Source organism: Calidris pugnax, unplaced genomic scaffold (assembly GCF_001431845.1).
Source record: "Calidris pugnax isolate Ruff unplaced genomic scaffold, ASM143184v1 scaffold292, whole genome shotgun sequence".
NCBI classification, from domain to species: domain Eukaryota; kingdom Metazoa; phylum Chordata; class Aves; order Charadriiformes; family Scolopacidae; genus Calidris; species Calidris pugnax.
Window position 1 is genome coordinate 72997 of NW_015091082.1, and position 24400 is coordinate 97396.

Sequence of the window (24400 nt, forward strand, 5' to 3'; positions counted from 1 at the left end):
TCTTCCCCTAATTTTTAAGGCTCCTTTGCAGTCATTATTTCTTCCCCTAATTTTTAAGAGCTCGTCCCTGTCTCTGAAAGCGCAGACAAGGAGAAGGTCCTCATCAGCCTCTGTTGCTTTCACTGCTGTCTCCTACAGCAAATGAAAATGGAACTGAATTAAGAATGCAGTCTAAGGCTGCTGGCATTTTTTAAATCCTTCCAAAATTAATCACAAAAATATCAGCATTGTACAGCTCACAGGAAACTTAGAAAAAGCACATATACACAAGGTTTCTGGATTTCTCATGTTGCTTTTTTTTTCAATGATATAATTGCATCTGGTTTATTCTACACACGCACCTGGAGACAAATTCCATTTCTGCACACAGACTCTAAGGACCTGGAGCTAGAGAGGACAGGGCTACAGTCCCCTGCGGTTTCTCCAGGGCCAGGGAAACGCAGCAGCAGCCAGACTCACCTTCACAGGGTCTTTATTGGGTTTTGTTTCTGATAGTTCAGAATAAGATATACAGAACACTTTAAAATCAACTGTAAAATATCACAAATAACCTACACTTAATGTATACAGGTTTACCCCTCTCTTCCCAAGGAAAGCAACCAGTTCAATGTTCTGAGTGTCACCAGTACCTGCAGTGAGTAGGCGAAGCCGTAAACCTGAGGGTCCAGTTCCATCTCTCAGAACATCAACGTTCTCAGCATACACATTACCAAGGAAGCAGCTGAGGGGCATCAAGGGAGCCCTGAAACAAATCATTCATAAATTGTGTACAGGATTCACTTAATCTTCAAATTTTCCATTAACAAGCTGGTACTGGTTCATTGGAACGGAGTACATCAATTTTGACACGGCTGCATTTAACTCAGACTGAAGATTAGAAGTTATATTAAACACAAGGATCAGAAAGTTTGGAGCAAAAGGAAGAGGAGGAAGAAGGCAGCACTCAAACACAGGGCTTTTACTATTAATGAAACAAACAGCAAGTTTCCAAGACTCCAGAAATTACCAAAACTGTATCTAGCCCTTGGATACCTGCTATAAGGATGCACACTTCAGACTTCTCTTGGGAAGATTGAAATTGTACAGTGTTTAAAGATATCTACTCCTTGCACTAGGCACGTCACCCAAACGCAGCAGAAAAACCTTTGCTGTGATGTCCTCGCTGCTCTTGGGAAGATACTCCACAGCCCAGAATATGGATTCGGCTTGTAAAGGTACATCATTAACAACAGTGCTGCTTTCCTGGGACAGTTCTCATTTTAATTCAATTTACAATAGCATTTGAGAAACTTGTAACAGCCCCAACAAAAATATTTTCAATGGAAGGGCTGATTTTCTTCCTGTTAGTTTGTATACGCTCTGTAAAATTCACTTTTCTCATGTGAATTTCTCCTCTGTGTGAATGACTTGAGCTAAAAGTCAGGGTTTGAGCTCTCACACACTGACACACAGCACGGCCCCACGCGACAATCAGTGCTTCCACTGAAGCCCACCATGCCACAGATAACATTTTTCTGAAGTGCACTTATATCTAATTAGGAGACAATGTCTGCATAAACAAGGTTCCCTCCCTTCTGAGCAGTGATCCACAGATGTGTTAATCTTCCCTTAACATTAAAACACAATCATCTCTGCAAAAACTATCACCTCACCAATTTGAGACGAAGAATTTACAGAAATCTTTTCACTTTTTCCTAGTAAAGGAACCTCAGACAAAATGTTTTTAGAAAGAGCAAGACATCAGATGTTGTACAATAAATTACTGCTTCAAAGAATGCAGAATACAACACTATAGAAAACATTATCCATATTAAAGTAAAACTGTTGCATTAGTATTAAGGCATGAAGATTAGTTTCCTCAGAATAGTCAGGTAACTGCAAATATATTGAATATATTGTAGATTATACATATGGCTCAAGCCTGAAAATATATATTTTATTATTTTTGCATAGTGAGAGAGTTGAAGACCCTTGGTTGCCATGACATACATAGTACCAACACACTACACAACGACTGACTGCCTGCACCAAGTTTGATTTGCCCTGGGAGAGGTCATTAGTATGCAAACAAGATCTAGAGTAAGACGAGCCCAACTGCATCTCCTACTAGATTCATTACATTTCCTCCTTAACGAATTCATTTTCAGGTCAATTGAATTAATCTACTACAGCTGAGCCAACCTGATCTTAGAGCAACATACATCAAAGCAACACCTGATCATAAGGTTTGAGGACAACACCCGTGGAAATTTGAGAGAAGCAGGTATCTAAAGGCATTCTGCACACTACCAAGTCATAAGGGACTCCAACTGAACTCAAAAACTAGGCACATAAGATTATAGCTAGCATTCGCAAGGCCCTAAAGAAATGAGTTGGAAAAAGTATATTCTAAATGATTGAACCATCGTATACGTACTTGGTGTCCTGCAAACTGTTTCCATTGTAGATGTACATACGTTTCACAGTCGCACCGTGTGGAATTTGCAGAGAGGCTAGACCATGGGCAAAGTTAGGCTGTGGAGGTACAAAATCACTCCTGTTAGGTGACACAGTAGACGCTTCAGGTCAAAGTTACAAATCACATTAGAAATACAATATAGGCTCACCCATTCAGATAAATCTCTAGCCAAAGACACGGGGAAGATAAAAACACAACAACAACAAAAAAACCAACCCGACTAGATGGTGTTTCTTCACATGACACCACCCTTGGATTCCCAAACTGGGGAGAAACACTCACTATGTTTATCCACCCAAAGACGGCACTAGTCTGACAATTAGCCACGTGCGTATTGGTAATTCCAGTCTTCTTGGTTTGATCACTGACAACTAGCAATATGAGAGTATTTGTACAGATATTCTGTATTTAAGTTCTAAGAAATAAGCTATCCTAAAGGTAGAAATGCTTTTTCCTCTTCCACTGCATTAATTTCAGCCTTTTAACATTTTTGCTAGTTTGTAAAATGCCTTTCTCTGATGAACACTCATTGATTAAATAGATTTTCTGCTCTCCTTATCACCACATTCTTACATATATTCTTTTGATAGGGATTTTGAGCATTCTCATCAAATAGAAAGCCAGATTCATTCTTTCATTGCAGTAAGAGCTTATTTCTTTCAACTTCAAAGATGACAAGACCTTTCTTCAACACTATTAACATATTTTGGTGGCACTGGACGAAAAAGGAACTAACTTTGTCACAAGCAGTCAACAAAGCCAAGATGCATAAGATACGAACCATTATCCTGGTCTACTTTAGCAGGACACCACATAAGGTAAGCACAAAAAGTTATTCTTATAAAAAAAAAAAAAACCCAGAGCAATAACCTTCACTGCTGTAGGAATTTAGAAAAAAAAACAAACCTAACAAATCTAGATATGCCCTGATTTCCATCCTGTTTCTGAATTTGTCCACAGCACAACCACATGAAAACACAGGTTTCTAACATAGGCTGACTTTAGATTCCTTTTTTACATATTAATATCATAGCAACAGAGAAATCTTCTCCAGAGCCATGGAAGAGCCTGAGCCATATATGCCTCTTTTCTTAACAGAAATGGTGTGAGAAGGTTTTCATGTGCTCCTCATCTAGAGTTTGTTACCAGCTATATAAAAAAACCCCAAGGTTTCCTTCAGACGTTTTTCATTTCCAAAAGCAGAGATCACACTGCTTTGCTAACTCGTTTAGCATTCCTGTATGATCCACTCTGAACTCAAAAGATTTTGACATCTTCAAATTTCATGTCGCTCTTCATTCAGCCTTTCTTAACACTCCTCCCTGAAAGGCCGCACAAACAATAGTTTTCTTCCCTCTGAACTGTTTCCTACTACTCTGTTTTCTAAACTATCCTAACTATTTCTACCTGATTCTAAGTCCTGGAGAAATTTCACCTTTCGCTCTGTGCAAACAACATTTTACTAACTAAATTGAACAAGTGGATGAAAGACTTTGAAAAGGCAAAAATATCTTTTCCACTGTTTTGGCAGCTAAAAAGAACTGAATCATCACACACACAAAGCATATTTGATTCAAGCTTTCTTAACTATTCCTAATTATTTTCTTAGTTAACTGAGCCATGTACCAAAACAAGACACACAGATGCAATGGCTAAAAATCGATTCTAGCGATTCTATTTTAACATCTTTTCAAATTCTGGTGTAACAATCAATTTTCTTAGCAGCTCGGCCATTTCATTCATAAATGCCCTGGGAACTCTTGCATGAAAAGCAACTACTCTTTGGTGGGACATTCTTTCTGTTTGGCTCACCAGGTTTCTATTTACCTCCCAATATTTCTGAAACACAACTGAGCTTCGCTACTGCTAAATAGTAACTTCCCCTGGTTACTCCCTGTCCTCTCACGGGTCAAAACACACCTCCTGAAGTACTAGGCTGTGACATAGAACCGTGTTGGCTGATTCTTCCCACTTTGTTTTGGCTCTTTAGATGCTCCTTTTCATTTTAATACTATACAGCACGCATTCTTTTTAACTGACAAGCCTAGGTAATACAACTGAGAGTGTTTCCATCCTCACACAAAACAAGTTACACATACATTTTCTTTTAGAATAGGTGGAAATCACAGAAAGCCTGATCTTGTTTCCCCTATAGATAGCAATTTCCAAAGATTTCAGAGAAGACAGGTCAATTATTCAGTAACTCATGTGAACATTTGGTGAATACACAAGGAAGCATTACAAATAAAGCCCATTCATCGGGCTTTCTAAAAGCACTCCTACTGAAGGACACTTAAGATGAAAACATATTTTATGAACTCTATCCTAGTTTAGTTGCATAACGCCTTTGATGAGATTCAAAAATATCTGATAAAAGAACAGCCTTCCTGCAGATTGCTTAATATTTATGTATTTGCATAGACAGCGCTCATATTTTTAGAAGACTCCTTTCAACAACAGAATTGCTAGTCCCAGTTCACAATGCAAGCAAAACCTCTAAGCATACGCTTTCTGCTAAAAGGAAGAAAGTTTTTAACTTCTAAATGATTACATAGCATAAATAAGAACACAACCGAGGAGTTAAATTCTTTCCAAATTACTGGTTTCTTTTGCTTGCAGGCGAGACATGCTGTAGGTGATATTTTGCAAGTACCATAGAGGCAAAAAAAAGACTATCCATTAACTAAGAATGGTTGCTGACCTCGTACTTTGGAGTTTCAGTCCAGGAGTCTAACTGAAAAGAAAACGACAGTCCTCTGAAATTGAGGTGAAAGAGTTGCTCAGCTGAATTATACACTAAAAGGAAAAAGAAAGAGAACAGTTACTAAAATCAAGTAAGAATCCTTCAGTTCAAATCTAAGAGCACTTCGATCACCCTCAATGAATTTACTACATCTCAAGATGTGGGAGGAACATGATTACACAGGACAGTAATAGTTTTCCTTTTAGTTTGTTGTGCTAGAAACATAGCAATAAGAGAAACCTTGGATTCATTAAAGTGAGAGTTGCCTACGTAAGCCTGCAGGCACTAGCCTATCCCTAATGATACAATTACGCAACGTCACAATCAATTATACCTTAATGTACCTAAAGCAGTTCAAACAGCTCCTATTAGCACGAAACAATTCTGTTCATTGTTCTGTGAAATGCTTGTAGAATATTAACCGGTAAGTCTTTTAGGAAGATGTGCCCAGAACACTGATAAATTCCATGTTTCACACCAGTGGGAAGCACATTCCCGAGTGGGAGCTCACAGGTACCTCCCTGCCACTTCCACCTCTCCCTCCCGAGAGGAGCTCCAGTATGCAATGCTGGGACAACACAGCACAAGGAGGAAATGATTCAGACATGTAGGTCCTAGGACATTTGACTAAAAATAGCACCACCAGAAACACCAAACCCATCAGTCAGCTTTTAGGAAGAGCAGAAATAAATTAAGACACGTGCAGACTTCCAGCTGTCACCACGTCACGAGACGTCCTCATTTATTGCCATAAATTGCACATCACCAACTATAAACAGCAATAAAAAGTCACCCCAGCACTTGACGAGACAGAGCGTTTTGTGAGACTGTGGAAAGCTTAAAAACAACCCCAGGAGACTGGGAGAGCTTGGGAACAGCTTTGAGATTGATGCTACCAAACATCAACCTGTGCCCAGTAGCCACTGGGGGAACACGGTGTTCTTATTAACACACAGAAGCTAGCTCATTTGCAAAACAGTTTGAAAACAGCAGAGGCAAAAAAAACCCCAAAACAATAAAGAAACTCCTTTATTCCACTTTACCAAAGGAAACTGGTTCAATATTCTTTTTTCTTCTTACAATTTTATATTTAAGATGACAGGGCAGAGAGAGAAAATGCATATAAATACATATTATTGGGGTTTTTTCCCCCTCCCACAAATTGCCTTTCAAATGTTCAACTTGAAAGACATGTCACAAGATATCTGGACAATGCCAGACCGCCCAGGATAGAAAAATAATAGTTGAGCAATAAGCATTAAGTTTTCAAAAGTCATCATTTGCCTTTTCTGCAGAATGTGCTGGTTAAGAGCATTTTCCCTGCTTGTCACTCAAAGGAAAACGTGTGGGGAGAGAGGGAAATGTTTTGATCTGGAGGAAAATTACACAAATCTCTCTCATGTGATAAATTATGATGCATCTTTTCCAAAGCCCACAGCCAGCTGGAGAAGTGTTTTTCCCCTAGTCATGCCAAGTGTGATATCTGATTATATAAATCGCATCAGTTCCCATCCCCTGCAACATTTGTTGATGTTTAGGCTTAAAGGGCAAGGAATGTTTTCACCCTTAGGAAGTTCTCTAGTGTCCCTCAAGACCATAAGTCACAACCATGTGACTGAACAAGGTAAGCCTTTATTTTATTTTATTTATGACACGGGTACCCTGCTGAGTAACTCCCCACAAAATTGCTGATAGAAGCAAAGAGACTCGGGGTGAAGGAAGGGGAGAGAGCCTGCCTTCCAGGAAAGCAGCAGAGTGAGACCAGCTGGCAAACGTTTCTGTGGAGCAGGACAGGACAAAGCCACGGCCACCTGCAGAGTGGACACAGTTCTGACAAAAGCAGAGGCAGATCCAGAAGTCAAGTCTTCCTGGTACCAAACACAAGGCTTTTCTGGCACTCCAGGGGAGCTTGGGCAACCTCTGATGTCTTCCAAGAGCTACAGAGCAAGAAGACAGGACCTCCCCATCCCTGCCAGGCCACTGGGGCAGGAGGGAAGGATGGGGTTGTTTTTTTTTTCCTTCTACCTTATGACTCCAGTTGAACCCCACAGCCCTTATCCCTGCTGAACGGCACTTCGGCAAAGAGCCGCATCCAGGAGGGCTCAGAACAGGATGTGATTTCAACAGCCCCACTGGCAAGAGCAAGCGCTTCCCAGCAGGTCAGAGAATCATGGAAACGTGGGAGAAAAATCTTGGCTTGGGTGAAGCTACTGACCTCCACAGTGGTCATATTTCAACCAGCCCCATGACAAAAATACTACAAAGTTTCAAACTAACATTAGCCAAAAAAAAAAGTAATGAAGCTGCTTGCAATTTTCCTGATGACTCTTCTTTTTCAAAACCACTGATTTGGCAAAACCAAAACTGCTCACTGAAGGTTGGTTTCAACACAAACCCGTTGCTAACCTTTTGAAATATGTTCTGAAACTATCGCAGTATCCTGTTGCAGAAAAGCTCTGCTGCAATCACCTGGGTTTTAAGTGAAAGGCAACATTTTGTTTAAATTCTAGTGGAGGTCAACACAGAGCTAAACAACAAAGTGTTTTTAAACTTTTCTTTCGTGGGACATGAAAGCACCATCATCACCCTTCCCTGCATGCTGAAAACTACGGTGGTTTTTTGCCTTTTTTGCCTTCCAGAAAGTAGAAAGGAAAAAGAATTATCAAAAACTTGCATTGCATAATACAGTTCAAAGTATTTATGACTGGCAGTTAATTTACTTCTGCTAAGTAGGATGTTAACGGAGATACTGAATTTCCAATGAGGAAACTGAATAAGCAAACGCACTACTGAAATGGTAATATAGGCCAACATTTTAATAAATGCATTTTCATATCTACGTGTCACTGGATGGAAAGATGTTATGAAGAACTATCATCAGATGAAGCAAGTGTGCAAGTTTTCTTGATGGAATACAATAGGCGCACAGTATCTGGAAAATTCAGCACAAATTCATACTGTGCCAAGTAATGCTTTTAAGTGCTTGCATACAATTTTATGCAGTAATAAAACACAATAATGGTATCACAAGCCATGCTTATAGCTGGGTATTTATTTTTATGGTTCATAATATTACAATTTTGCAAATATTTGCAAATAAACTATTGTCCCAGAACAAGCCAAACAGTCTGGTGCATACTATTTCCATAATAGCTAACTGCAGTTCTCAGAGTTTCTGCCTAAGAGGAAATGTTAACATCATGACCAAAGTGAAATTCAAAAAGGCTGATTCCTTCCTGTGGAGTATTATGGCTAGAAATCCTCCAGGCTTCATTTATCTCAATCTGATATTCACCTACTACAGCAGGCTTTTACGCCACATGACCCTCCACAGTTAATAAATCCTGTTCTGTAATGTGCAAGAGCTCGCCTGCGGAGAACAGGGACAAAGACTGGATATGCCACCCCCATCAATCACAAAGAAGGCCAGCCTATTTGGGATCAGCCCCACTACTGCAAACGGACTGGGTTAAGCTAAAAATAGGAAATGATGCTCCAAAAAGAGTATCTTGCCTATATGGAGTTAATCTTCTACCTTGTTATGCCAGTTTGCGGCTCCGTTTCTTGAAGGGTTCCGCAGCAGTTTAATTATAAATATCCTCTTCAAAGTTTCACCACTGACTTATTTTCATCACCTAACAAACCCCCAAAATACACCCTCCATTTTCATATGTAAACAAGGAGTTTAAAGATAGTCTTTTTCCTGCTACAGAGCTGGTGATCAGCCAAGTAGCTGTGCAAGAGTCAGAGTGGGTTCAGCCAGGTTAATTAAACTTGTCCTGGTTCTGGCCATGCTGCACGTAGGCTGACTCCACACCTCCCCAGTGCTCCCAGTAACAGGAGGAGAGGGAGATGCAAGGCAGTCATACGCGGGCTCGGACTGCATCCTGCCCTAGCAAGGGTATAACCACGATCTCAGAGCACAGAGCCTGGCCAAACAGTCCTGGCCAACTCCAGAGAGAGATCAGCTCCAATGTCTGTATGTTCATGGCACCCTCAATCCCTAAGGCCACCCGAGAGCTGACCGCGCGTAAGAACGTGTGAAAACAACAGCATCAACAGTAAAGCTCACAGTTTTCTGGTACTGGCAGTTCAAAACAGATCATTAATGACATCTGAACACATCATTCTGTGCCAATGACTCTCTGCCTCACTATTTCACTTAAAGTCACAATTGAACATACAGTACATTTTACATTATACCCCAGTTATAAGAGCGAGACCATTCTGGAACACAGCTTGAGATCATTTGACTACAGAAGCGCCTACACATTTCTCCAGGCAGACACACAGGAAAGGGCTTCCTAGAAAGAAGTCTGTCAATTTGATGTGTTTCTGACCCTCAGAAATACTTCGGCTTACCTCCTGGATGCGTTGCTCCAAATGACTGATCAATTTGTTCTATGGTTGGAGCAATTGCCTGAGAGTTAAAGTGGACACCACTGAAAAAGAAAACAAAATTAATCTGCCTTACGAATATTGAATGGACGCTACAAACGTTCACTAATGGCAATACCACATTTAAATTGGAAGAAGTCTCCAAGACTGAAGCAAAGAGTAAACCAGTAGTTCAACCAAGTACTGTGTTCAAGAATGGGCAATTATCTACATTGTTTTTTGACAGTTATTTGTTAACAAGAATGATTGAAAAAATAAATTCAGGATTAAAGAGAGAAACCAGTCACTGTGATCAAGAAGAAATCATGGGAGATCTTAAATCACTTACCAATATTTTAACTTCACCTTAGTCAAGTCATAAACTTCAATCACCTGAAACAGAGGAAACAAACAACGCTGTACTTCACACATTTGCAAATCATTAAAGAGGTAAATTCTTGTCAAAAGGCATGAGAACTAGTGCCGAAGAAATCCTGTGCAGGGTAGTAAGTCCCTGCATTGTTTCAATTTTCCAGCTCTTTTTCTAAAGGAAAAGATGAACAAAAATGCAAAAGCAAGTAGTGGCATTCCATTTCAATACCACCTAAAAAGACACGTAGCAATCTCTCAGATCATTACCGAAGGTAATCAGAAGAGCAGCCCACAAAGAATAAGAGCGAGATATAATACCTAGTTCTGATATTTATTAAATATTTTAGACCTCACTGAATATTCCAAGGAACTCCCCTCTTTGCAGATAATATTAGGTATGGATCATTTGTCCTCAATATATTACTGCATACATGCAGCTGAGATTGATTTCATATGATTTTTATGGGACTGTTAGTGGATCCTGAGGCTAGATCAGGCTGTAAGCAGGTAATTTTTGGCGAGTAACCATGGTGAAACACAAGCTTCTTCCACCCTATGTATGTGCTCCTGTGTCAGCAGGAAAAGGAAAACACGTAGAGCACATCATAACCGCTGGAAAGAAAAGGTAAAGTGCTTTTTGTTGCTTTGTATGATCCTCCAACAAACCACTGGCAGATTTAGAAAGGACTCTCTTCAGCTAGACAACAAAGCAGAAATCCGCAGGGAGCTTGCTACCAAATGCGGCTTGAAAGCCTAAAAATATCACCAGCTAGGAAGGAAGTCTTGGTTTTGGGAGATGCCTGAGAAATAACTCTAAATAAAACAACTTGCAAGGCTCAAATCCATTAAAAAAAAACCAACAACCCCAAAAACCCCAACATTTAATGGTACACTGTCGACTCATGTAAAGTTGGAAGAGTCCTCTGAAACACTTTGCCTTCTCCTCCTCCCTGAAAAAAGGGAGGAAACTTTTTAGGAACAGTGCTATGGCTTTATTCCTGCACCAGCTTCTTTGGGTGTCTCAAGTCTTTCTATTTTAGTGCCCTGCATTTTAATCTCTTTTTCACAACCAAATAGCAAGAGTGTATTAAAAAACAACATACAAAGCAAAGAAAAAATGTATCCTGGTTTTTCCAGATTTGCTGCTGCTGAGCAACACTGAAAACAGAGCCGTACCATCTTTAAAACAGACATTACTTATTCTAGACTACTCTTTAACAAGCCCCTTTGCTCACTTCGGAACTGATCCCATAGAATTTCTTCCGTAAAGCTTTCTGAACGCTTTTACGAGTGTCAGTTTTCATAGCATTGTATGCATTTACACAGCTTTACTCTTCATAGTTCAAACAAACAGAAAGTATCACTACACCACTGAACCACAACACTCCAGAAGTGATTGTTTTTCCTATTATTATATATTTCAAACCTAAAACAAAATACCAGAAGAATTTGTTTTTTCTATTTTATCTTTAAAACAAATCGGGGAGAAAGTGGAGAAGAAAAGCTCTGGCGTAGTTCTTAAAACACAGGGTGTTAAAATGACAGAGCCAGACCCTCAAAAATTGTTTGGAGTGAAGAGACAGAGCATGCACATAGTTACAGCACTTCAAAAATGCTACAGGACTGCGATATTCCAAAAAACATCAGAGAACAAGCCATGCCCCTAAAGTGATTATGCTTTGAGTTCAGTCTTCTTAAGAATTAAATATATTTTGGAAAGACTGTATACAGCAAGTGCTTACACTGATAAAGACCCATCTGACAAAGAGAATTTTCAAGATATTCTCTTGAAAACTGTAAACTCACATACACAATCTGATTAAGTTCTAAATCTTGACAAAAATGGAAGCCCCATTATTACACAACGACTTCATGAACAGAAACTTCCATAAGGCAATTAAAAATTGATATCTGGAAAAAAACAAGTGCTCAGCTGTCCTCTACCGGAGCTCAACTTGCACTGAAAACTGTTGTCAAAAATAGGTATTCTTTTAGTTAACATAAAAGGTATTTTTAAAAAGAAAGATATAAGCATATTATGGTGTTACAGGTTACTACTACAGAAATATGTACTTCTAACAATTACTAATTTGGGCTGCTATTCATTTAAAGCATATAAAGAGGTCAAATTTCAGCTGATAGCACACTGCTACACTCAATTTTCTGATAAAGCACTAGGCAGATATTTTGCTGCTTGTTTTACTGGAGCCAGTGAGTAAAGAAGAACAAGGCTACCACTGTTCCAACATTCGAAAGTAGGGATGTGAGCACAGTATTTCAGACTTACGTAAAGGGTGAGCATTCAATTTGTTTACACCATCACATTTAACCCCACACTTCTGCTTTCAAATGTTACATAGCAGGGCAGTTAGAGCAGTCCACTCTCATCCAATTAGCCCAATCAACACCCGGCACTGCGGTAAGCAATTTATGCACCCCAGGTGAGAACCACGCTGACAATTGTTCAGCAACAGCCGGTCCTGCCAAAAAGGCCCATCCTGAATAATTAAGAAGTTACATGCAGAGATTTTAAATGCTTCAGTTAAGAAAGCTTTTCAAAATTTCCTACTGATCTAGTCATCTCTCTACAGCCCCCACAGCAGCCCATTCTGTATGGATGAACCACACCACTTTCCTAACAGAGCTTTTGTGACCTTAAATGCCACAGGAGGTTAGTGACCAGCCTGCCCTTTATTTTGCATCTTAACTACACCAAGAATCCTAGAGAGGCAGATAAGAACTTGGTCACCTAAAAACACAGCCCTGGAATTGCTGAGGACTTTGATCACAGAGATAAAAGCTCATCCAGAACAAACTGTGAGGTGATGCCTCCTGCCCTCACAACAGGCCTGAACGTGGCTTTCTGGGAGAAATTGTGCACTCACAGCCACACAAGTATGAACATAACTCAACTGAAAACTCAGAACAGGAGGAAGTAAGTTTTTTTCAAAAATAAAAGGGCAGGACAAATAAAGGAACAGCTTGGGAAAACACAACACTGTCCAGTCTGCATTAAATAATGATCTGATTTCAAATCCTAGGCTTAGCTTTAGTTGGCCTTTGGCAGCTTCTGGTGCATCTTGAGTCAAGTGAGATCGTCCTGAACCATCCTGGTCCTGTGGCACCTTACAGTCCCCAGTACAATGTTGAAGTGTCTTAATCCTATAAACCAAAATTTAACCCCCAAACCAAAGAAACTGTAGATCATTATCACAAGAGAGCACTATATATGGCAAGCTAAATGTCTAGGACCACATACTTAATAATGCTTCGTTAAGCGTCACCATCCCTTAGGGCTTTGTTTTGCAATGCTTTATTACCTTAAGTCTCTGATTGAAAGCATCAAACAGCAGTTTGATTCCATCCTGAGTCAGGTTAAGGATGAGGTCATGGCTAAGAGGTGACTGTAAAACAAAAAAAACAACAACAACTGTCAAGCTGTTTTAATTTCAACATTTCTTTGTTAAGATATATAGCATTGTATAAGTATAAATCGGTTACTTTGGGAAAACGAAACTGCCTAAGAAAACAACCACTTGATCAACAAATAAGCATAACAAAAACACATTTGGCCAAACCTCTCAACTCCCTCAGTTTATTTATGAAAAGAAACAGAAGTGTAGTTTACTTATGAAAAGAAACACAAGTGTCTGTGTGAGACCTGCACCCTGCAAGAACTCTCAAAGGATAGTTGCCCATTACTTTAAAGGAGGGAGACACAGGGGAGAGAAGGGGCAGAACCACCTGGAACATGAACATTCCAAGTTTAGCACCAGAGAGATCATGCAGGGACAGCCTGTTGCGTTCCTGGCGCGCAGAAACGGCCCATCTCACCAGGTCTTGCATCAGAACCAAGCACACAATTGACAGAAGGATGGCGAGAGGGCTTTCCACTTCCAAAAATCAAAGAGCATCACAGCCTTTTTCAGGCCTCAAAAGGAAGGCTTCAGACTCTTACGTTGTGAATTTAGGTTTCCTTAGTTACCGTGAATCATAACAAGGAAAGGCTTAATTTGCAGTCTGCTGGAGTCACTAGGAGACATTCCACTGGCTCCACTGGTGTCTGTACAGGCTGTGTGCCACCCCCGGCTGCGGCGACACCGGGAGCTGCTCACACCCATCCCATCCCATCCCATCCCAGTACAGTCCCTGCACACACAGCCGCCAGCTGGCCCAAATTCAGCTATTTGATCCTGTACCATCTAAAGCACATTGGCTTCAAAAAGCTCTGTGCTCCACAACTGTCTCCTCAGAGGAGAAAAGAGGCTGAAGGACGGGCAGGCAGCAATATTTGTGCCCTAGAATTGCACGAGGCAGTCACCTGGCAAAAGACAGAATGGGGATGGGACATCTGGGGCACATACGGGTTCTGATGCAAGTGGCCACACCATACAGACCCTTTTATGAATTAAGCATAAGCCATCTTAAAAACTGTTATTCCCCCTCTTTTGTCTACTGGGAAAAAGTCTGTGTTTTGACTGTCACGAGTCTAATTTTCATCCTAAATTTTCTCACCTCTTTGTTCTCACCATCTTCTAGCCTGGATACTTTCTGTGCATTCTCACGTGCGTCTCCCACCCCTTCCCAAACCATGCCTTTAAATAATCACATTCTAGATTTCACACTGCTAGGTCTAAACAAGCCACAGGGCTTTCAATCTCCTGCGACGCAGATTTCCCATTCCCCTTGATCACTCCCTTAGCTTTTCCTGAAGCGAGTTCAGTTCAAGCTCAATCTTTCTTCAACACCAGTGATACGACGTGTAAGAGTCCAAATGAAATCTTCATGGTGCCTTGCACAATGGCATCAACACCTCACTATTGCTGGCAAACTTTTATGATACTGTGTCGAATTGAAGCAGCACTGCAATATGGCTGTGAGCCCGAGATAAAAAGGTCTAATGTTGATCCTGATGGCCTTTTTTAAAATCCCTTATAAATCTAATTCAGAAAAAGCTACAGATAGAGGAAAAAAAAAACCATGCTGCATAATATTTTAATATACCAGCTGAGCTCTTGTGATACGGGATATGCTCTGCATCTCACTGGTTTTCAAGCAGAACTTTCTTAAAGTTGTTCTAAAGTTATTCTTCTTAAAGTTATTCTAAAAATGATGAAACTATTGTTTTGAGTGGGTGAAAAAAAAACCCCACAAACATCCGAGGAAAACCTTGATAATTATTATAGCCAATAGCTTCTGTTCTACACTGGCATATTTTCTAATAGAAGAAAAGTTTCAAGGGCACAAATTTAGTTCATGGGACTTTTAAGACACAAAATAGAGCCTCAAGTATGAAAGATGATGCCAGGACACAACAAGAGGGTTCTCCCTGAAGGAAGGAACTCAAATGTGCAGTTAACAACACTAATTTCCATAAAGCTGCAGGAAAAAACCGCTATCACTGAACAATCCCATCAACACAAATCTAGACCTTAGGAACAACACAAATCCTAGCTTAGGAAAACCTACAAAGGTAACTAAATACCCCAATTAAGCTGACCAAAAAGAAGTTAAAATTCTTTAGCCACACAGAAGAATTCATCCAGCTTTTCTGGCACAGCTTGGGCATCCCATTTGTGTCAAGTTCAAAACAGAACCACGGGCAGATCTAATTGCATTTAATTGTCATATAAATTTTTGAAAGAAAACTCTCGACTGCACTTCCAGGATCAAAAAAGGTCAGCGTTTTAGACGCAACAACTTCAAATTACATTTGACCACTGTGCTCAAAGGCATTATTTTAGAAAGTAAGGAGGAAAGACACGAAGGCTGTTCAAGTGTGGTTGAACTAGGCAAAACTTGGGCGGGAAGTTTGTGTACAGCTTTGAAACTTCTAAGCACTGCAGCAGCATCTCTTTGTGCCCAGCTGCTAATGAAGTGCCTGATGTTCTGCGTGAGGGTGAGGACACAGCCAGATGGTCAACTGCGGGCCCTGAGAGGCATGTGGAAAGAACTGCACCAATATCAGGTACTGAACTGGAACAACATACAGAAAAATACCAACATAACTATTCCACAAAGCCGAGAACTACTATTCTGTTGGACTATGCAGCTGTTAAAAACACCTTTACATATATTACAGTTTGGGGAGAAAAACCCTAAGAATAACACCTGCAGAGACCATAAAAATTCAGTGCACGTGGTCAAGCACAATGCAGCTGTCCAAGAAGCGCAAATAGCTAAGCAATGTTGTATCTTGCTTTCCAGCACTGGACTGCTAATCCTTCTGTGATTCTACAAAACTGAGAGGAATGGGGATCTCACCAGTTATCTAAACAAGCCTAGAAATAATTCTGAAATGCTCTGGGGTAAGAAAAAAACCAAGAAACCTCTCAAGCATACAAAAACCAAGGAATGCATTCAGTGCCAGCTGGATGCTCCCATGCAGTAAGTACAAGGAGCTAGATTTTCAATTTGCAGAGTAAATATTCAGCCATCGTAAACCCCATAAATCTACATATTGTCAAACAAAAAAAGATAACTCATTTAATTACATGAAATATGTATCCAGCAGTAAATGCCAGAGTCAGGCGGCTTCTTTAGCTATTCAGTATTCACTGTGAATGCACAAGACCTCAAATCGGTATTTTGATACAAATTGAAATTCTAGCAAACTTTGCCTTTTTCCTGATGCAAAGATCTATAATCTACCACATTTGAATATCATCTCCTGATTAACATGCACTTCACATAATATGTATTCGGAGAGTCATACTCCTCCTCTTGTCCCATCTCCTCTTCCCTTCCATTTCCTTCAACGCCAAAGTAGGTATATAACACCTTTTATTTGAACTAGCAGAAAGGTTTCACTTCTGGTCCCCTTTTTGATGGAAGTCAAATGTATTGGGAACTAACAAATGGTTGTCATGAAGAACAACTAAAACATCTATAGCTGGTTTAATTTACTGCATCCACTTTCTGCAGACAAAACCGCAGATCCAGAGAGGAAGCCTGGAAGTCTTTTGAGTGGGTTCATCACCACTAAACCAAAGAAAAGTGGCAAGTAATGAGTAATTCAGTACTTCAAAAAAACTGCAGCGCTTGACAATGATAATATAAAGAGACTAGAACTAAAGTATCCAGGTAATTACAGAACACGTCCCTTCTTAAAAGGGAAACAGTACTACCCCACCACCGCACACACAAAACTGCTACCTGTTAAATCACTGCACTGCAGACTGTAACACTTGATGCGAAACTGCTATAAAAGCTACACCTCTGGTGTGGTGGCAATAATTTGGTATAATTTCAAGTAGGTGCACAATCCATACAACACGTCTGTTAGCGTGACGAAGTACCCTCATACCCCCTAACACCTCAATTCTGGGCGCGGGGAGGTGTGTGACCCAGCCAGACCCTGCACTACTCACCTGCTCGCTGTAGAGAACCTGGACGTTTTTGATAATGCGACAGTGCTTCTGAAGAATTGCTACAGCCTGAGCCAACGGCATTCCTGTCAACAAAAAACAGTGGCATTTCTTCAGTTCAGGGACCGACCAACAGTATTTTTTAACAGAAAGGTTACAGATGAGGTAAGAGAGCTGCCATGAGCAAACAGTAGGTTACAACAGAAAGGTATGCAATCAACAAATAAGGCTACTTGACTCACGGTATCAGCACAGACCTGTTCTTTGAAACAGAGAAGTCATTGTTTATCTACCAGTTCGTTAGGCATATATGAAAGAAAAGTATCCCTAGCCACAAAATTAACCTGCCAAGTTCAGGTAGAAAGAGCACAGATCTTTCAACAATCCACGTGCAAAATTTTCTACTTCTTGGGGTCAACAATCCGGTAACTGATAAAACAGCCTATACCAAATGCCACTAGAGCTGCCCAGAGCGTTCTTACACACAGGCAGTGGACTCCCAGACTGCATTTTATGGCACAGCCTTTATCGGGCTTGATAAACTACCGAGCAGTCGTAAAAACCAGATACAAATATTAAAATGGAGCAATGATTCTCCTTAGACCTGCCAACCCCCGTTCACCGCTGACACCACTACACTTGTGTCAAAGCAGGAACTTTATCTTCTCAGTTTACAGACAAGATAAACATGCTAGACAATTTGGTTTAATTGAAGTAATACACTTAATAGACATTCACCCTCCAACATGATTTCAAGGGTGCTATTTCTTTTTTTTTTTTTTCCTTCAGTGCATATCTTATCTTTCCAGCTATAAATTTTTGGAAGTGGAGTCAAACGGCTGATTCCGCAGCAAGACGAGCGCCACGCCATCTCATCCTTTATCACACTTAAAACCTTTGTTGCCTTTCCAAATGAAACGCGATCGTGTTCCTGGATTCAAAGCAGGCACTTATAAAGGGAGGTTATGAGCTCATAATTGTGAGGTTTTATTTCCCTACTAATTGCTGCAAGTCAATTCAGATTAGTTATCTGTCACTGTATTTACACCCCTTGCCCCGTTCTTGTCTATTTTAAACTTCAAGAAAGTTGCCTTGACTAGGTAAAAATTTACCACAGGACCTATGCTTTTATTGAGGTGACAGTTCAGGCACTCAAATTTTTAGTTACTAGCCACCCTTCTCAAGCTCAGACTGTACATCATGTTCGAAAGCACCTTTTAAACATCATCGACAGTACCAAACCGAGAAAACTCCTTCTCTCTCTCTCCACGTGTACTTATATATATATATATTTCACACACACAACTAGATCACCATAGGGATTACTTTCATGCAACAGTAGCATAACACTAAAAAAAAAACCAAACCAAACAACAAACATTCTTTTCACTGTTGCACTAAACTACATGCTTGTCGTGCCCATACGTTGTAGCTTTTCTGCAATTAAGAAATAAAGTTTTGGCAAAACAGGCTCATGAATTGGAACTACAGTGATTCAATTTGTAAACACCATATAGAAATGCCTCTGTAAAATTGTTTTTCACATTAGCCCATAACCCTGGAAACAATTTTTTTTTTTTTTCTGCTAGGAAATATACACCAGAAGATGATATAAAAAGAATAGTTATTATTTTAATAACAGTAATAAAATTAAAATGCACAGAGCCACAATACAGAAGCCTGTTTCCTATTATCTAGGAAGCAGCAGTTGCCTTGTAGTCTAAGGAGCTGAGTTTTAAAAAGACAGTTATTATGTATTAGATAATATTTTCAAAATGGAACAGAAACATAAATAACAGCAAGAAGCTAAGATCAAAGCCGCTGCTGTGAAAGTTTCACATTTCTTAACCTAACAAAAGCTATGATCCCCCCCAAAAAGTAAAGATGATTTAAAACTTTAAAACTGATTTTTGAAGTCAGAATTTCTAGGAGACTTGCAGAGGTAAGACCATTAGGTTTTTAAAAAAAAAAACCAACAAGTGGCAAAGGCTGAAGCAAAGCCAGCAAACAAGCTAGCAGAATCTACACACCGATGGCAAGTGTCAGAAGTAGGTAAGGTTTCAGTAAAAAAAAAAGTATGTGGTTAAAAAAAAGTGCACACAAACACGAAGTTCAGTCTGTCGTCCGACGTAAACTGATGCAATCTTGGGCTGGTAAGTGTGCAAACAGATGGCTCATGTGACTCTCTTACTCAGAGCTTTCTCAAGCTGCAAGCAAACGGACAGGGACTGATTTTGTTCAGTTTTCAGCGACCGAGAATCAAGCAGGTTTTGCCACGCAGCTGTGAGCGGTGACTTAAGTTCTCCAACCTAAAAAAACACGTGGAGGAGCCAGTATCCTCCCTCTGCCTCCATCAGCAGAGAGCCAAAGGAGGAGTATAGAAACTGGGTTATTTTTCTCCACCCTTCTCACACACACAACACCCCCTTTTCCTCAACATTCGTCAGCCTTCACAGTCAAAGAGGGAAAACAAAGAATTCTTTTTCCCCTGCTCATCAGTCAGGGGGAACGGGGAAGCAAACGTGGTTTCCAGCAGATCAGGCAGTCAACCAAAAGGGAGCCACGGCAAAAAACGCCCACAAAGACCAGCACTAGATCTCTCTTATCACAGACTTTTCCCTTTTCTAAATGCTGGGGTGACATGAGCAGCACAAGACACTTCTCCCACATACTCTGGTCATGGACAATGTGGCTTGAAGCATTAGCCCATGCTAAGTGTCTTCAAGGGGAGTGAGGTAGAGGAGTGAAGAAAGATTGAGAGAGAAGAATTAAAAAAAAAAAAAAATCCAAAAGAAGACAAATCATAACACATTAAATAAAGAGAAGTGAAACTCAGTTAGGAAAAGAAAGTATAAAAAATAAGAGAAATGCAAGTATGCCTTAGAAATTATACATCTCAAACGCTAATAATACAGCTATAGGCACTACAGAACAAGTATTTAATTGTTCTTCTTTTAAAAGGCAGGAATGTAGCCCAAGAGGTGCAGTGAGACAGGTATCTAATTGAACGCAAAACTCAGCCTTGGTGAAATTTTTTATGCTCTGGTCACACAGTGAGTCAACACACCGAGCCAGAAACAGAATCCAAAAACTCATGTAAAAAATTTTCCTGGCATTTCCCCCTCAGTCACCTCCATTGTGGGCACACCAGTGGAAGCCGGAGTCAGCAACAGTTCAGGAATACTGCCACAAACCACGAGGAGAATAGGGCTGGCAGCGAGAATCCCATTTACACCGGCGCTTCCAGCCTCCCCACCACCAACACAGCTCAACCAGCTTCAGCAGCAGGGGCCATTTTTTATACAATATATTGCTAGAGCCAGACAAAGTTGAAGTATCTTAATACCTAGTCAACCTCCTGCTCTATACCAGCAGGTCATGCTAATTATATATTAGAGGCATCACGTGGTAGCTATGTTTACTCCAAGAATTGCAGCCGAGTTTCCTCCCGCCCGCATCCCTGCGTGTGTGTGTACACACAGACGGGGACACGGGAGATAATTTTAACCCTGAGATCGCATTAACGGGCTTCTTCGGGGGTTTTGGGCAAAACAAAAATCATTTTCTCTCTTCCCTTTTTTTTTTGTTTTGTTTTTGTAAGGAGAAAGGAGGGAAGGCGGTACCGCTTATTTCTGAAGACTCTCAGGGTACACAATTCGAGATTGTGTTTCTTTTCAGGTGATATGGGCACTAAAGGAGCGTGGAAGGCGACACGGAGCTGGGAGCACAGTAACGTGCCAGCGGGACAAGGAGATCACCCAGATGTCAAGGGTGGGACCTGAGGTACTATAATTAGCCTCCAAAAGCCATTCTAACGCTCCCTGTAACCATCGAGTCGTACTTGACTCTGAATTCACAGCGGCATAAACAGCCCTTTTGTGTTTGCCGGGTTTCACACAAACAACTCCACGTCAGGGCACCGCTCCTTTGGTGTGACCCAAGTTCATGGCAGCCACGGAACAGCGCTTTTAAGGAACACTTTGTCCCCCCCGCTGTCACAGGTGACAACAGCAACAGCAGCAGAAGTGTAATTCAAGTTCTGGCAAATAAAGACAGGGCTGCCACGCACAGCCCTGTTTACATCAGCCAAACTACTACTACCATTAACTGTGCTTTAGGCAGAACAGCAGCAAAGATGGAAAACTGAAAGAGCTCAGGGCCGACATCCCAAATCATCACTCAGAAAATGCAACGGCTACGGTATTTTCTGAGAGTTTTAAGGACTACCAATATATCTACTTGAAAACACAGGTCATCTGAAGAATCTATACCAACCGAGTTACATCTAAGTGCCCTTAGCTGAGCACCAGCCAAATTTCCATCATCTCAGGGAAAGTTCTTTCTTATCACAGTACACAGAGCAATGGCTGCTAAGGAAGGACCTCTCCGAGAGATGAAAAAAATAAGAATCATTGGCTGGGGGCGAGGGGGAAGAGAAACACTTGCTATCAACCCTGCAAAAACCTCCCAAAAGTTTACTTTCTCCACTACAATGTCGCAATCCAGCAACGACACAAAGGAATTGTGAAACTCAACTACTGGTATTTACAAAGGCTTTGTACAGAAAAGCACAGTTTTTATGCCAAGGATTAGGTGCACAGTTGAAGATGCTGGTATCACCTGACATATATTCAGGTGACAGTCAGTGAGTACATTCACGCCTCTTTTTAGGAGTCCGTTAAAAAAAAAGACTAGTCTGAGATGGCAAGCCAAAAACAAGGTAAGAAAGTAGAAGAAAGCACACAAGCTGATACACAAAGCACAATTTGGCATCCAAAAGTGAAGAATGAGACTATATACTGTAAGGGAAGCCTTAAAGCTCATACATCAGTATTTTCAGCGACAGAGAAAAGTGAGTTTTGACTCTCCCTCCCTTTCACTTCTGCAACTCCCCGGACGCGTTGGGAGAAGCCTTGTGATGGTGAGGGGACGAGGATCCCCCCCCCCTGCTCACACACATGGGGGTGAGCTCCGGGGGTGGGAAAACACACACACACACAGACAGAAGCACACTTACCCAAGGTGAACTCCCATTGCTCGTTCCCCAGAGACCGCTCGGGCACCACCTCCAGATCTAGCATTGGCTCAGGTAGCGCGGAGGCCGCGGGGCTGGCACGGCGGGTCACCCGGTGGCAGGGCCGGACCTCTGAGGGAAGGCGGGAGGGGAAAGAAGCTGCCGACCTGCCCCCCCACCCCCGGTGTGTGTGTCTGTCCCTCAGCCCCTCCGGAGCCCAGCGCTGAGTCACACCGGAGCCCGGGCACCGGCACCACAGCCACCACCCCCCCCCATCGCCTCACGCCACCGCTGCCCCCCCCCAGCACCTCCCCGCCCTACCCGGGGCCTCCACAGGACTTGGGCAGCCGGCCCCCCAGGGGAAGGGGAGCCTCGTGGCCGGGCTCGGAGGCACCGAGGGTGGCCCCGGTCCGCCGGAGGACGGGAAGGGAGATGCGGGGGGGGATGTTGTGGCTCCCCCCCCCCACGGCCCCCCAGGGGAAGGGGAGCCTCGTGGCCGGGCTCGGAGGCACCGAGGGTGGCCCCGGTCCGCCGGAGGACGGGAAGGGAGATGCGGGGGGGGATGTTGTGGCTCGCCCCCCCGATCCCCCCCCCGGCGCGGCGGGGCTGCGACTCACCTCACTTGCGGCTGCTGAAAAAGTGCTTTGCGGCTGTCGTCAGGCGAGCCCGCGCGCGGGGCGGGGCGACGGGCGGCGGGGCGGGGCCAGAGGAGGGAAGCCCCGCCCCCAGGCCGTGGGGGAGAGGGGAAGGTGGCGGCCTGGGGAAGGGGAGATCTCGGGTTCGAGTCCCGCAGCGGGAGGGGTGACCTTAGGGGTGGTGGGGGACACCTCCACTGCCACCCCCCCCCGACGTCCTTGTCTCCAGACGAGTTGTCTCCTACAAGGAAAGGTCGAATCGTACCGTGTCAGTGTCACAGACCACCGTGGTAAGGTCAGGATTTAAAAAAAAAACAAACAAGAAAACCAACAACAAACCCAAACCAACCCGGTTGCATCCTGTTTTTCCGGTTGAAAGGCCGGGCTGTGGGAAGGAGTGGAGGACAATTAGTCAGAGGCACGAGCGACATTACCCCAACAAGAACAGGAATGACTCAGGAAGGAAGAAAGTCTTAAGGAGGTCATTGGTCTTCCAATGTTGTTTGAGAAAACAGGGGGGTCACCACCCAGAGGGCTGTGGTAGCCAAATCCCGAGCTTTTTTTCCCCCTAAAAAAGTCCAACCCTCTGATCAGCAACCCCCTGGAGGGATGATCACCATACATGAACCGCTTTGCTCAGACCCAGAAGACTCCACGTGCTGGCACCCACGCAATGAATGAGGATAACAGAGCTCTCCCAAGAGGCTGAGATGCTCCCACTTCCCATCCACCACCACTTTGGACACCCCACAGCAGACCACCACCCATCTATATACAGCAGAAGCTTGATACAAGATGAATGGTACCAGGTCAAGCATTGCACAAAGTAAGCAGGGAATTAAAAAATAAACACGACAAAACCCAAGGGTATGTACCGGTGCCAGATTCGTGTGAAGTGACGTGTCTGCTGGAGTGGGGCTGCACCAGTGATGGAAAAGTCAAGAGAAACCAGAGGGTTCGGAAGTGGCTGTAATACCTTCTGCTGGCAGGTCAGGGCACCAGGAGGGGCAGGAAGCTGTAGGAGAACCATTTTTCCCGTGTTTATTGGAGGGTGGCAGCAGAAAAACCTCTCCTTAGGCAAAACCTGTCTCCTGTTACCTCACCTCTGCTGCATCCTTTGGGGCAGTGATGCTCGGTCTTGGCTTGACCCCAGCATCAGCATGTCCACCATGTCTCACGGGAGGTCTGCAGCTCATACTAAAAAACAAAACAAAAAAAAATTTAAAAAAAGAGAAAAAAAAGAGAAAACAAGCAGATATAAAACCAACATGTGCAGTCACACCTCTTTTTTCCACAGGCAGGCCATGCCATCGCTGGCAGAGGCAATCAAAGCATTGAAAAAGAAATCCCTGTCTCATTTCACAGAATCACATGGGGTTGGAAGGGACCTCTGGAGATCATCCAGTCCAACCCCCTGCCAAAGCAGGGCCACCC

The 24400-nt window shown here is 42.3% G+C and overlaps 1 protein-coding gene across 5 annotated transcripts in view; it reads right to left on the reverse strand.

Moving 5' to 3' along the window:
• The window catches only part of LOC106897014 (chromosome unknown open reading frame, human C16orf70), a 33421-nt gene extending 10420 nt beyond the window's left edge, over positions 1 to 23001 (reverse strand). For 3 of the 5 annotated variants that reach the window (XM_014957369.1, XM_014957373.1, XM_014957371.1), the window contains exons 1-9: positions 22653 to 22790; positions 22335 to 22463; positions 17321 to 17403; positions 13271 to 13354; positions 9928 to 9971; positions 9564 to 9643; positions 5160 to 5254; positions 2417 to 2514; positions 630 to 742 (exon numbers count right to left, since the gene is read on the reverse strand). In XM_014957369.1, the coding sequence (XP_014812855.1) occupies positions 630 to 742; positions 2417 to 2514; positions 5160 to 5254; positions 9564 to 9643; positions 9928 to 9971; positions 13271 to 13354; positions 17321 to 17403; positions 22335 to 22398 (661 nt within the window). In that variant the 5' untranslated portion in view covers positions 22399 to 22463; positions 22653 to 22790. Of the gene's footprint in view, positions 1 to 629; positions 743 to 2416; positions 2515 to 5159; positions 5255 to 9563; positions 9644 to 9927; positions 9972 to 13270; positions 13355 to 17320; positions 17404 to 22334; positions 22464 to 22652; positions 22791 to 22948 lie in introns of those variants that run through there. The other 2 variants (XM_014957370.1, XM_014957372.1) reach the window with 1 other exon arrangement.
• Between the last annotated feature and the right edge of the window lie 1399 nt (positions 23002 to 24400).